The following is a 14,102-nucleotide window of genomic DNA, read 5'->3' as shown; positions in this document are numbered from 1 at the left end:
GACTATGAGAACAGCTGAGGAATTCATCTGTAGTTTTTATCCTTATTTTCTGAAGTTATCATGTGCTGCGTGTACCAATAGTTAGAAATTTGGAATGGATTACATGAAGCGGGGTGGGGTTGGAGACAATACCCATGCAACCAAATTATCTAGACAAGTTCCTTTGTGGTCACTCCAGGACATGCTCCCAAAAAGCTATTCCCACAGTACCTCTCTCAGAAGAACAGGAGATGACCAACTTTCCCCTTCCCATTACCCAGTGCTCAGGCACTGTTTCATGGTGAAGTTATTAACAATGTGTTACCACCAATTTTGCATCCTTCAAATGCCTGAAGACTACATTGCGAAACTTAATCCCAAACTGTAACTTGCCTTTCGTTTTAATTCTCAGCTACTCGGTCCTTGGTGTCGAAACTGGGCTTCCATGTGAGCTTGCGTCCTCCCTTCTCGACCATTAACACTGGAACCTTCCGTTTTCTCCCAGAATGCATTTACTTGCAGCTTCTTGCTTTGGTAGTTTCAGATAATGCACTGAATTTTTCAGAGCTTTGTTTGAGGTTTTGTGTTTAGTTGGCCCAGTGTGTTTTTTTTTTACCACTCTGGGTTGTCAGCCCTGAGCTGAACCCTCAGACCTGGAGGACTGGTGGGCCACTCTTAGGCTGGTCTCTACCATTTTCACCTGTTTGGCATGGGTGACCCTAGCAAGAGCAAAGCACAAAGCCCTGATTCCAGCCAACAAAACTATCTGGGCCATTGAGGTAACCCTCCAAACCCTATGGCAAGGTTGTGACCCTCATGGTGGTGTGAAGTGTTACGAAATTCCCATAACTGGATCACTTACCAGCGAAGATAGAGAGGTCCGTTGAAGTCTATTGGTACTATTTTTAAAAGTCTTTATTTACAAAGGGGCACAAAATAAGATTAATACAGACATTCAGATAACATACGTCGTCAATACTCAATCTAAAAACGTGGGTATAATAAGCAATAGCTCTATCGTTTGTCTAGGGCAGGGGTGGGCAAACTTTTTGACTTGTGGGCGACAAAGGGTTCTAAAATTTGACAGGGGGGGCCGGACCAGGAGCAGATGGACGGAGTGTTTTGGTAATACACCTCATAAGAGAAAATAAAATATCATGGGATATGTAGAAAACATGTGCTTTAATTTCAATTGAAAATGAACAAATGCATTACAACAAAATATCTGTCTTTGAAGTCCCATGGTACTTAGCTATTTATTGAAATGACTTTTAAAACACTGAAAATTAAATGAATAAAATACAGTTTTTTTAAATAGTAACAGTTATTATTTTAAAGCACTGAAAATTCTGTTATCCTTCAAGATATTATCATCATCACTCTCCTCCTGACTGTCTTTATTTCAAAAATGGTAGGAGATGCAGGTCTACGTCCTGCTCCTTCTTATTCAATTGTCCCGTGCCAAAACTCAACAACGACCCGCACAAGGACAGAACAGTGACAGCGCGCCAGTATGCAGAGCGCGTTATTTGATCTGGAGCGCATTTTTTATTTTGAGAACGTACGTGCACCTGCACACTACTCATGTCCATCACTTAACAGAAATGACATGTAACATGTAAGGCTTATTGAAAAAAATATTTTCAAATGCATATTTTACATAACACAACGAAGAAACTTATTTTTAATTTCAGTGGGAACAGTGTTGTTGGTCTCCCTTTTTAGCCAGCGCATCAAAGTCTGGATTTAGTTTTGTTGTGGCGATTCTCAGGATGGATCTGAGGTGTTGGTCAGTTAACTTGGATCAGTGGCTGGCTTTGTTGATGTTCATGACGCTGAACGCCTGTTCACACAAATAGGTCGAGCCGAACAAAGAGTAAAGCGCAAATGTGGAGTAATACGCTGCACCTCAACAAAGGTCAATGTGTAGCGGTGTGCTACATGCAGCGCTAAAATTATGACACGGAGTTGGTAACTGCAGTCGAAGAAAAAAAACTTTATTCGAAATCCCCAGCCTCACTTTTAAGCCTCCCTCAACCTGCCCCCCCGTGGCGCAGAGGCTCCAAAGCTCTGTGCTCGCAAATCCCCGCAGGCTATCTCCCTTAGCCGGAACGCTGGCTAATTGTGAGCCGGTTCGGATGTGCCAGTAAATGGGTCGCCACAAATGTATATAGAGTGCGTCACCTATTGGGAAAACGCCAGAATTGCGGGGAAAAAACGTTAACAAGGTTTATTAATATAATTTTGTCAAGTTCTGCGGGCCAGATTAAAAAGCTTAACGGGCCGCATATGGCCCCCGGGCCGTAGCTTGCCCATGCCTGGTCTAGGGGATATTGTATTGTCCGATGGAAAGATAAAAGTCACTGTCCTTTCAAGCTGCAGCTCTTTGGGTTTAAGAGAGACGGTTTGAAACTTGCCCGGGTCGTTTATGAGGCCAATCCGTTGAGTCGGGGGGAGTTGGTTTCCCGTTGTTAGCTCCAAGTTGTTTTCCGTGGTACCAGCCACCAGCCCCCAGGCAAGGGAACCGAACACACGTGGCTTCCTTCAAATGGCTTCCCGCTATTACGGGATCGCTAGCGTTTCTTCTGGTGCGTCTGAAGGGGTTGTTCCCCCTAGACCCTCTTTTATACTTCCTCACGGGGTCTCAGATGTCAATCAGGTTGGGATGATGCAATCTCTCAACCAGCCCACTTTGCCCGAGGGCTTGCACGTAGCGTAGTCCCCAATCCACAAATGTTGTCTCCAGGAGACAATGGCCATGTCTCTCTCTCTCTCATTTCCTGGGTCCTCTGACCCAACCCAATAATGCTCTTGCGATTCTCACAAAGGAGGGGGCTACCCCGCACCCTTCGGCCCCTCAGAGGTGTGGTACATTCATAACAGAAGCAATAACTTAAGTAATAACACCGGATGCCAGGTGCCTCCCAGGGTCAGGGATGTCGCAGATCGGGCCCAAAAGCATTCTAAAGGGGGAGGATAGGCTTCCATAAGTTGTTGTTTGGAAGGAGACACTAGCAGGTATAAAGGCAAAACAAAAATGGCTAGAGATTCTGGGGGCAATTCTAAAGGTGCAGGATAGATACATTCCAAAGATGAAGAAGTATTCTAAGAGGAAGACGAGGCAACTGTGGCTGACTAGGGAAGTCAAAGACAGCATAAAAGCAAAAGAGAAGGCAAATAGTGTAGCAAAAACTAGTGGGAAATTAGAGGATTGGGAAGCTTTTAAAAAACAAAGGAAGGCAATTAAAAAGTCATAAGGAAAGAAAAGATGAAATATTAAGATAAGCTAAAAATTATGTAAAAGAGGACACCAGAAGATTTTTCAAATATATAAAAAGTAAAAGAGAAGTGAGAGTGGACACCAGACTGCTGGAAAGACATGTTACAGTGATAGTAATGGAGCACAAAGAAATGGTGGAAGAACTAGTAAGTATTTGCATCAGTTTTCACTGTGGAAGACACTAGCAGTGTGTTAGAAGCTTGAGAGTGTCAGGGGCAGAAGTGAGTGTTGTTGCTATTATTAAGGGGAAGATGAAAAGGTGGACAACTCGCCTAGAGGATCCTGAAAGAAGTCGCTGAAAAGATTGTGGAGACACGAGTAACGATCTTTAAAGAATCAGTAGATTCTGAAATGTTTCTGGAGGACTGAAAATTCCAAATGTCATTCCAGATTTTAAGAAGGGAATGAGGCAAAAGAAAGGAAATTATAGGCCCGTTAGCCTGAACTCGGTGGTTGGGAGGACATGGGAGTCCATTATTAAGAATGAGGCTTTGGGATACTTGATAAAAAAGGCCAAAGTCAGCATGATTTCCTTAAGGGGAAATCTTGGCTGACATTATCTGGCAGGATAGAGGAAGGAGAGCCAGTGGAGCTTACTTACTTGGATTTTCCGAAGGCCTTTGACAAGCCGCCACACATGAGGCTGCTTAACAAGAGCCCATGGTGTTATAGCCTCAGAATAGAGAGTCATCCATTTGGAACAAAGATGAGCAGGAATTTCTTTAGCCAGAAGGTAATGAATCTGTGGAATTTACTGCCATGGACCGCTGTGGAAGTCAAGTTGTTGAGTATATTTAAAGTGGAGGTTGATAGGTCCTTGATTAGTCAGGGTGTCGAAGGTTATGGGGAGAAATGGGGTTGAGAGCAATAATAAATCAGCCATGATTGAATGGTGGAACAGACTTGATGGGCCAAAAAGCCTAATTCAGCTCCTATGTCTTATGGTCCTACTATACAGAACTAAGCAACCTAACAAGTAATAGCTGTGTTACCTCGTCAAATCACATAAATGATGGATAACTGAGCCATACAAAAAAGAGAGAATGGTTTAATTCTGCTCCTATGTTTTGTGATCTAACTTTGGTCTGTCCACGTGATGAAGTTATATCATTGGAGGCACTCGAAGCTTCATCAGCCTGCTTGTTGATCTCTTCCGCCAGTGAACTCAGTCTCCTAAATCTGAAGACGGTACTTCTGGGGAACAAAGAAGGAAAACATTGGAACTATTCCGCAGGTCAGGCTGCAGTGGAGAGTTGAACAGTTTCAGGTCTGAGAACCTCAGTCAAAACTGGGACAGTGTGGACCTTTTTTCTGCCTCTACTACCTATCTCTTCTCTATTCCAGCCTTTTGACTTGTTCCCACTGTCTACCTCCTTGCTCTATCATTGTCCTTTGTAATTCAATCCCTGCTACTCTTCACTCTAATACAGGTCTTTCCTTTTGTTCTCTCCCCCCCCCCCACCCTCCGTTTTAAACATCTGAAATCTATTTATCCATGACTTTTCCAGTTCTGATGAAAGGTCCTTGACTTGCAACTTCACCTCTGCTCTTCTCTCTCCAGATGCCGTTTGAAACAAAATGAACTCTCTACTGCTGGAGCTCCCAAACCGGGGTCCATGGACACCTTGGTTAACAGTAGACGTCCATGGCATAAAAAAGGTTGGGAACCTGTGCATTATAGAAGGTTTGACAATGATTGGCAATAACTATCACATACACAAGGCGTCTAAAGTTATTGTTTGTTCTGCAGGAATTTGTGACAACGCTTTCACATTGGTATTGTGAGCATTCCATCACTGTTGTAGCTGAAATGCAAATATGCAAGCAACTTTTATAGGTCATGATCACCCCCATTCAGCAGTGACTTGGATGTTGCTCAGTGATAAGTAGCATGGTTCAATGTGTTACCCCCCACCCCCCAGGCAGATTACATTCTGAGTCATTTCATAATCTAAGCACATACTTCAGGAATGCAGCAATGAGCAGAACACTGCACATTAAAATGAGCTTCTGAAGTGGGAAAGGAAGGAAAACCAGATCAGCAGGGTAAGCTAATACCTGCAGAAACGAAAACACTGCACAATCAGTAGGCAAAGTTGCTGAAGGCTGGGGTAAAAAAAAGTCTTATCTCCTTTCCCGGAGTATCAGTTAGTCATTTAGAGATCCAATTTCCATAAAACAGTGCAGTGGTTGAACTGGAAGTTAAGTTACCTTCTGTTTGCGGATGTTAGTGATAATTCTTTGTGAAGTTCTATTCTGCTAGTTACCACAAGGTTTTCCAAAATCTTAAGACATAAGAGCAGAATTAGGCCATTTGGCCCATCCAGTCTGCTCCGCCAAAATCTTATTCAAAAATGTAACTCAAAGAATCTGGTGGGCGCTTCTAGAAAATATTTTATTATGTCTTGTTCCCTCAGTTTTACAGAAGAGATCATTAAAAGCAAATTTAATGAAGAATTACATTAACATCAAGCTTAATAAAAAATGAGTAAGTTTGAATTGAAGAATTATAATTGATGTGAATAAGTAATATTTACATGGATGAAATATCACACCATCATTCAATTACATTCAGGCACCTGCAAATTTTTGATTGTTTGCATACTTTTGTTTTCAAACAGGTTGTGTCTCAGCATTACTTTATTCAAATGTAAAGCAAGTACAAAAGAGATGTGGCCTTACACGTGTTGAATGTTTAAATAGACGTGCCCATGTGAAGAATGCTTTGGGGATATAACGTCAAAAATTATACAGTTCATATTTCCATTCAGAAGGTCAGGCTTGATTCCTTTGTGCTGAGCTCTCTGATTTTATCTGGTGTGGCAGGAAGACCACCTCTACAGTCAAGCTCTAGGTGAGGGATCAATTTTTGATCAAGGCCACCCCATAAGTAAACTCAAATGGTGGCAAGGATGGCTAGTGTAGATATCTCCTTACAGCAAAACAATATAATAAGAAAGGATATTTGCCTGCAAGTGCGGAGAGCATTTAATTTGGGCAGAAAGAGACATCTGGTGTATGGGGCAGCTATGTTTGGAGGACCTTGCTATCATATACTTACAAGCTTTTTAAAACTTTTGACTTTAATTCAAATGTCATTCAATGACAGGGTTAATGGTTCACTAACCATTGGCACCTGAAGCAACATTCTCCATCCAGAGCAGAACTTGTTTCAAAAAGTGAGTCAGTAAAAATGTTAAATTGTTAAACAATGAATCAAGAAAAAGCAAGAACTATAAAACGAGAAAGGGTATGGAGAGATCTGAAAACAAGGTGAGCATTTTAGAATCAAGCCTGTGAACCAAGGAGTTAGAGTGGGTCAGCGTGAATGGGGTGATAGGTGAACAGGTCCTGATGCTAATTAATGCACAGTTGGAAGTCTGTGCAACCTTATGAGTGTAGAATTAAAGTGTGGACTAGATTAAACCTTTGAAATAATTAAGGAGAGGAAACAAAAGTATGTGTGAAATTTTGAGCAATAGTTGACAGAGACAGAACCAACATGGTAAAGAGGTGGGAAATAAAGCATCCCAATGAACGCACAGATGTGAACAGTAAAATCTCACTATGGGGCAAATACATCAGGCTCGTAGATAGGGAATGGATAATACTTGGGGCGGGGGGGGGGTTAAGAACAGTGGATTGGAAACTTACAATCTCAGTGAAATTTCTGTTCCTGCTTAACCCCACTTATTTAATGTTTAACCACTTATTGAAAGCTCAGGCAATAAAATGGAAATGGCATTTTGATTTGTAAAAGGGGATAAGACAATTTTTTTCAATTAATCAGTTGTGTTAGGGAACCGCATAAAGGTGTCTTGCAGACAATAGTTAAGTGGGAATACGGCTAAAAAAGCAGAAGGTGGACTTCATGGGCAAAATGAGCTTGGAGACATCTTGAAGAAAATGGAGGAAAATTGGAGTAAGTTCTGACATTACGACTCTGACAGGTACTGGGATTGGGGGAAAGCAAGTGATGGGAAAATTTAGTGGTGAACTTCATAAATCAAACCAAAGGTACTGGAATGGGGGGAGGGGTGGAGGGAAAGCAAGTGATGGGAAAACTTGGTGGTGAATTCCAAAAATCAACCAAAGCAATTTAACAGTGTATGCCATTTCAGGGTCTTCCACATTTGCCACCCATATGGGACATCACCCTTGAAGGAGCTATTATTTAGCTTACTTAAAGTAGGCTTCCAGTAAACAGAAACACCTGGTGGTTATAAGCATCATTTTTGAGTGGAGAGTCAAATACAAGACCCACTTACTAACGTTTGGTTACATCACGTCCATTCATGAAAAATTCATTTTTTCTGGAAACCAGGGATCATGCATCCTACAAAACTATCATGCAAAAATCACCCCACATGGATGTGATGGAATGATGGAAACATTTTGTCAGGTGTCAAATTAAGATCCAGATTGAATTGGGAAATATATGATGGCCATTGAGAAAATAACAGTTTAAAAACCAAACATGAGGAAATCTGCAGATGCTGGAAATTCAAGCAACACACACAAAATGCTGTTGGAATGCAGCATTATAGGAAGAGGTGCTGTCGACGTTTCAGGCCAAGTCCTGACAAAGGGTCTCCGCCTGAATCGTCGATAGTGCTTCTTCCTATAGATGCTGCCTGGCCTGCTGTGTTCCACCAGCATTTTGAGTGTTAGTTTAAAAACCAAAATAGGCTTTATTGCTTTTTTGGCCCAAATACAAAATCAATGCTCTATTTTCTTGTTAAATACATGGTAAAAAGACCGAGGATACTTCGGTCCCTATAGCATCACAAAACAATAGAACATCAATTCTTGGATAAGAGTTTGTGCTACATTTGTGCCTGACCCTAACAGATAGCTTTCTTGTTTTCTAAAAGATTTCCGTATACATCATTATTCCTTATTAAGAAATAGAGTATATACACAGCAACTATTCAGGCTGGGAATCTGTTGATGTTAAATTTTGCTACTGTAATTTAACTAACATTAAATTGGAAGCAGGAAGAGGAAACAAAATTATCTTGCATGATTAAATACTATCTGTAGTAAATTATTTAAATTTGGAAAAGAGGGATATAGATGTTGAAACTTCACTTACTTACTTACTGCCCAATATGCCACTGGCGTTCAGGGCAGCAATAAAGGTGTCCATCTCTGGTGGCATTCAGGGCTCTCCTCTCGGTTTTCACGACTGTCAGTCACGCAAGTCCTAGGAGGAGACTCAAGAATACTGCACACTCAGATGTAGGAGGATTCTTCGTTGCGGTTTCTGTAATAATTTTGTTTGACCAGTCAGGGTTGTTAACCCTGAGCTAAACCCTCTCTCCCAACCTGGAGGACTGGTGGAACTCTGGCCTCTAACCTTTGACCTGATTGACATGGTTGACCCTACCAAGAGCCAAAGCATAAAGCCCTGACTCCAGCCAACACAGCTCTCTGAGTCATTGAGGCATGCAAGCCTCCAAACCCTACAAGGCCGTGGTCCTCCTCAGGGTTAATACTTTAGATCATCTATAAACACATGAGACTACCTAGAGCGGGGGTCGGCAACCCGCGGCTCCGGAGCCACATGTGGCCCTTTTACGTCTGTGCTGCGGCTCCCTGTTGCTTTGGGAAATAATTGGTTGTGGTGACCCTTTTCCTGGCACATCCGAACCTGCTCACAATTAGATAGCCTACGGGGGTTTGCGAGCACAGAGCTTTGGAGCCTCTGCGCCATGGGGGGCAGGTTGAGGGAGGCTTAAAAGTGAGGCTGAAGATTTTGAATAAAGTTTTTTCCTTCGCCTGCAGTTACCGACTCCGTGTCGTAATTTTAGCGCTGTGTGTAGCACACCGCTACATGGTCAGTATTTAATTAAAATGTATTTTATGTTAGTTTGTTAGTTTTTGAAATGTAAATCTAAATTTGAAGATTATGGTGATCTTGTACAATCTAAATAAGACGTTGTGGCGACCCATTTCCTGACACATCCGAACCGGCTCACAATTAGCCAGCGTTCAGGCTAAGGGAGATAGCCTACGGGGGTTTGTGAGTACGTGTCTTTTGCAGCATCCGCGCCCATGGGCGGGGGGGTGGGTTGAGGGAGGCTTAAAAGCAAGGCTGTTTAGTTCGAATAAAGCTATCTTTGACTGCAGTTTACTGACTGCGTGTAGCACACCGCTACAACGTGATTTATCGCTGGCTGTCCAGAGGGGAGGTGCTGAAACGCTTTGTCGCGTGTCTGGAAGAAGTGAAAACTTTCCTGGGCAGCAAAGGGCTCAACTTTCCTGAGCTGGAACAGTCAGAGTGGCTGGAAAAGCTACACTTCATGGTAGACATGACAGCGCACCTGAACACGCTGAACACAGCTCTTCAACGGGGTAAGGACGTACAGCCCTGCACATGTTGGAGGATGTTTTGGCTTTCGAGCGCAAGTTGACGTTGCTTGCCAGAGATTTACAGAAAGGCACATTGTCTCACTTCCCCAATTTGAGAGAGTTCAAACAAGGTCACGACATGATAAATTCGGAATATTTACATTCTGCAATCATCGCAATGCAAACATCGTTTGGGAAACGCTTCTGTGAGTTCAGAGAGGAAAAAAACACATTATCCTTCCCGGTCACTCCCCTAAGCATCGATCCATCCCTACTGAATACGACTGCATTGTCAGGTGTGAGTCAACCTGACCAAGTATGATAAATATTTTAATTGCCTATTATTTTACATATATTCATATGTTTTCATTGTTCAGTGAAATAGTCCTTTTATTTTTCAGGTTGACAGCTGGCTGACGTTATTTTTGGTTTGCTGCTGGCGGCAAATTTAAGATGGCGTTTTTCATAAATACAAGAAGGACTCAAATAGACGTTGAGTATTTTACTTAAAAGTAACCTTCAACCCAACGTCTTTTTTTCGGAGTTCAAAATGTTTTTGTTGCATGCAGAAATGTAATTTCGTTTTCTCTGCAGGAGTTCATCAATTTCATAAATGCAACACATTATAGTTTGTTTATACATAGCATAAAGGCAAAACAAAACGTTGTATGCAGTGTTATTTCATTTTAAATGTCAAACGGGTTTTGCGGCTCCCAGTGTTTTCTTTTCTGTGGGAAACGGGTCCAAGTGGCTCTTTCAGTGGTAAAGGTTGCTGACCCCTGACCTAGAGTTATAGATCAAAATAAAGGCTTTTTTACCACTCTGCATTACTGAAGTGTGAGATAAAATTAAACTTGTTGAAAAGATATGGAAATAAATCCCTGAATGGTTAACGCTGATATTGAGCTGCAAATTCACATTTTGCCAGAAGACTGAAATAATTATGATGCTTTTTGTTAGTGTTTTGATTTTTTTTTGGTTACTTACAGTCCAAGTTTATATGTTGATAAAAAGGTGAAACACACCATCTATCTCCTTCGCATGTTAATGAATCTGCATGCTTTTTAAAAAAAATATTGACTTTTTATTAAAACTATATCTATTGTGAAAAAAAGATGAATTTCTGACAAAGACAAATAGCTACTTTTAGAGACAAAATCCTACAACCCACAACAGCAGACCTATGCTAATATTCATCACTACGTAGCCAGAAAATGTTTTCTGAAGTGGTTTATTGTAAATGGTCTTTCTACACAAACAGCGGTGTAGTAGAAGTTAACACCCCGTGTGGAAGCTCAAACGTTCTCACAGAAATGGACAGATCACAATCATACAAGTCGAGATTGTTTCTTTCAATTCTTTTCCACAATAAACCTTACAAAGAAGTGCAACTGAAAATGCTTCAAATAAAATAACCCAGTTAACACATTCACAATCAGCATTTAGTATTAAAAAATTACATTTTTAGCAGGTAAACACAAGACTGAGTATTAAACATGTCTGTGCATTTTTGCAATTATATTGCTTGCTTAAACTTTTTGCCAGTACTAATACATTATACGGTTTTCATAGAACGTCCATCACAGGTCCTCCAGAAGTATAATTTTCACTGCGAAGCAAAGTTAATTCACTACTTATTTGCATTTTTTCCTTGAATAACGAGGCAATCACACTCTCTAATAATTCTTACTAGTATTTGCTTTGCACTGTGTTATATGTGACTACCTCATAGTTTTTAAAATATTCTCCTGGAATCCAACTGACTACACTATTGAATATTGTAGATCGCTGCTGTATAGCACTTTGGTACAAAATAATTTAAATCACATTTGATGATGTCAAATAAAAGGCAGACCTTCAGTTGTTCCCATTTTGTGTGACAAGATTCTATTCTATTCAGCAAAAAAAAAGTTAAATACAAAATTTCACTCATGAGCAATGTATTTTTCTAACATTGTAAAACAAAAATAACCCTGATTAATCTGCAAAAAAAAAGACTAGTTGGAGGTTGGTTTCAGTTTGTTATTATCAGAGTGACCACAGGACATGACATTGTTTGACACTGGCTCACTGAAGTCTTCTGCATAAATCAATCATTACAGAGTTTATATTTAGCTCTGGGAAAACCAATGCAAGGACTTCTCCCTCTAGTCTTAAGAGGACATGTTGCTCACAATGTCACAGGTTTTCATTCATGATTATAAATCCCTTCTGCTCATAAATAGTGTTTATGCTTTGACTACAACATGAGTGAATCTGCAGATGCTGGATGTCTCCTGATGAAGGGTTTTGGCCCAAGACGTCGTCACTACCTCCTCCCATAGATGCTGTCTGGCCAGCTGACTTCTGCCAGCATTTTGTGTTTTTTATGCTTTGACTATTACCTGCACTAATTTTACTCTCAATTTGGATGAATAATGGAGTGTACATATATGCACATGTTCCCGGTTTTAGAAACTGCAGCTAAAATGTTGGGCCACAAAACCTACAGATTCTGATATCAATTGAAGGTATCGATTCCAAAACAATATATTTTAAACAAACCCTAAATCCCTTGGACCATGGTTAAAATTCAGCATTGGTGCAGTGTATGACACTCAAATCAATGCAAGATTAACTATGCCTCCGCTTTGAAGGAATAACATACTCTTTCTGAGAAATGATAAATCTGAGCAGACCTGTACTTACTCCCTGTGTTCCTGACCTTTGTTGCATTTTCCCGTGTGGCCTAATGTTCGTTTACTACATGATTCACGCTCTTAATCATTTAGGTGATTTCTCTTGATTATTCATTATTACTGTCATATCACTTGCAAACAAATATTTAAACTAATTCAAGAAAACTTCACTATTTTAGTGCTTGTTGTGTTTGTTTTCATTAACAAATGAGCTTATTTCAGATAATTCATACTGCAACAGAGGGAAAAAAAATTCCCTTGGACTGTGATAACATTTATTTGGGCTCTCGGCTCTTCCACAATTCCAAATATTAAGTCATTCAGTGTTCCTTCATCAATAGCTGGCACGTTGCCAATTGTGGAGAGGAAAGTTTCCTTAAAGTAAAAGATCAGTTACCCTGAGTCACTCTAAATACCTCCAACTAGATTAAGAGTGGCACTAGAAGACATCTGAAAGAGGAGGTAGTTTGTTTGGAAGTGGTCCTGTTTGCTTGGAAAATAACATCCTGAAAACAGAATCCAAGGGAAAGACAGACTAAAAAGGAACAAATGAAGGAATGGTTGTTAAAAGTAATATTACCCATGTAGCAGGACAATTAATTAATTTGATATGTAATTCAAATTGCAATATACATTTAATGTTATCATCACATCTACAAGAGTGGAACACAGAATACACATGCATAAATAATTTGAATATTATACGTAGTAATTGAAACAGTGAAGAATCAAAAGTTTACGTTGGTATAACCTTTTATATTGGCCAATTAAGACTAATGTTATACTTCAATCAAAATTTTAATGGTTGCTGACAGCCAATAAACTACCTAACAAGTTAAATCATGATAAAGGTTTATCCAAACATCTCAGAGATGATATTCATTTCACATCAACACCATATTTTGCCCCATCAAGTGCTCGCTGGCAATATAAATCACATTTAGACAGTAACATCCCATGGTAGTGAAAAACTATAACATTGAAATAAAATTTGACAAGTTTGGGACAATGATCCATACTAATACAGTATATAGATCTTAAAAGTATAATAATTTCACTTAGTCAATTTCTGTCAGAATGAATAGAGAATGCAGCTACCATCAGGATTCTTGTAAATAGTTGTGTGACAGTTGTAAATCCTGTCTCACTGATGTGCAAGTGTTCAGACTCAAATCCAGTAGCAAATGCAAGGGTATTGGAATATATTGCCATCTTCCCCAGCAATGTTGTTTAATTAGCAGGTTTCAGACATTCACAGCTTTTTCAATTTATCTTTGTTCTTCTGAAACTTTTGATGAACAACTTTAAGAGTGGTAAGGAAGTTCCCAAGAAATAGCACCAGGAATGTGAGAGCCAAGACAAAAACCTGAGACACAAGAGTAAATAGGTCAACCAAACTGAGAACAACCAGTCCATCACAGGCAAAGCCCTCCCCACCACTGAGCACAGTAACACGGAGCCTTGCTGTATCCATCATCAGGTACCCCAATCTTCCTCTCTTCTTGCTACTGCCACCAGGAAGATGACACAGGAACCCAAGGACTCACATCACCAGGTTCAGGAACAGTTATTAACCCTTAATCATCAACCACTTGAACCAAAGGGGATAATGTCACTCAGCTTCACTTGTCCCATCTGTTCCCACAACCTATAGACTTACTTTCAAGGACTCTTTATCTCATGTTCTCAATATTTATTGCTTATTAATTATTAATTATTATTATTATTATTATTTCTTTATTCTTTCTTTTTGTATTTGCACAGTTTGTGTTTGTTATCTTTTTCAAACTGGCTGTCTTCCCTGTTGGTGC

General features: G+C 40.2%; 1 protein-coding gene across 1 annotated transcript in view; it reads right to left on the bottom strand.

Annotated features, from left to right (window-relative positions):
• Positions 1-10,828: 10,828 nt before the first annotated feature.
• LOC132404131 (transmembrane protein 120B-A-like) overlaps positions 10,829-14,102 on the bottom strand; it is a 41,100-nt gene continuing 37,826 nt past the window's right edge. Inside the window, exon 12 of the mRNA XM_059988195.1 lies at positions 10,829-13,657. Coding sequence (XP_059844178.1) covers positions 13,544-13,657 — 114 coding nt within the window. The 3' untranslated portion in view covers positions 10,829-13,543. The remainder of the gene's footprint in view (positions 13,658-14,102) is intronic.

The sequence above is a fragment of the Hypanus sabinus genome, chromosome 13, assembly GCF_030144855.1.
Source record: "Hypanus sabinus isolate sHypSab1 chromosome 13, sHypSab1.hap1, whole genome shotgun sequence".
NCBI classification, from domain to species: Eukaryota; Metazoa; Chordata; class Chondrichthyes; order Myliobatiformes; family Dasyatidae; genus Hypanus; species Hypanus sabinus.
Note: the sequence above shows the minus strand (reverse complement) of the source record. Positions and strands in the feature narration are given on the sequence as shown.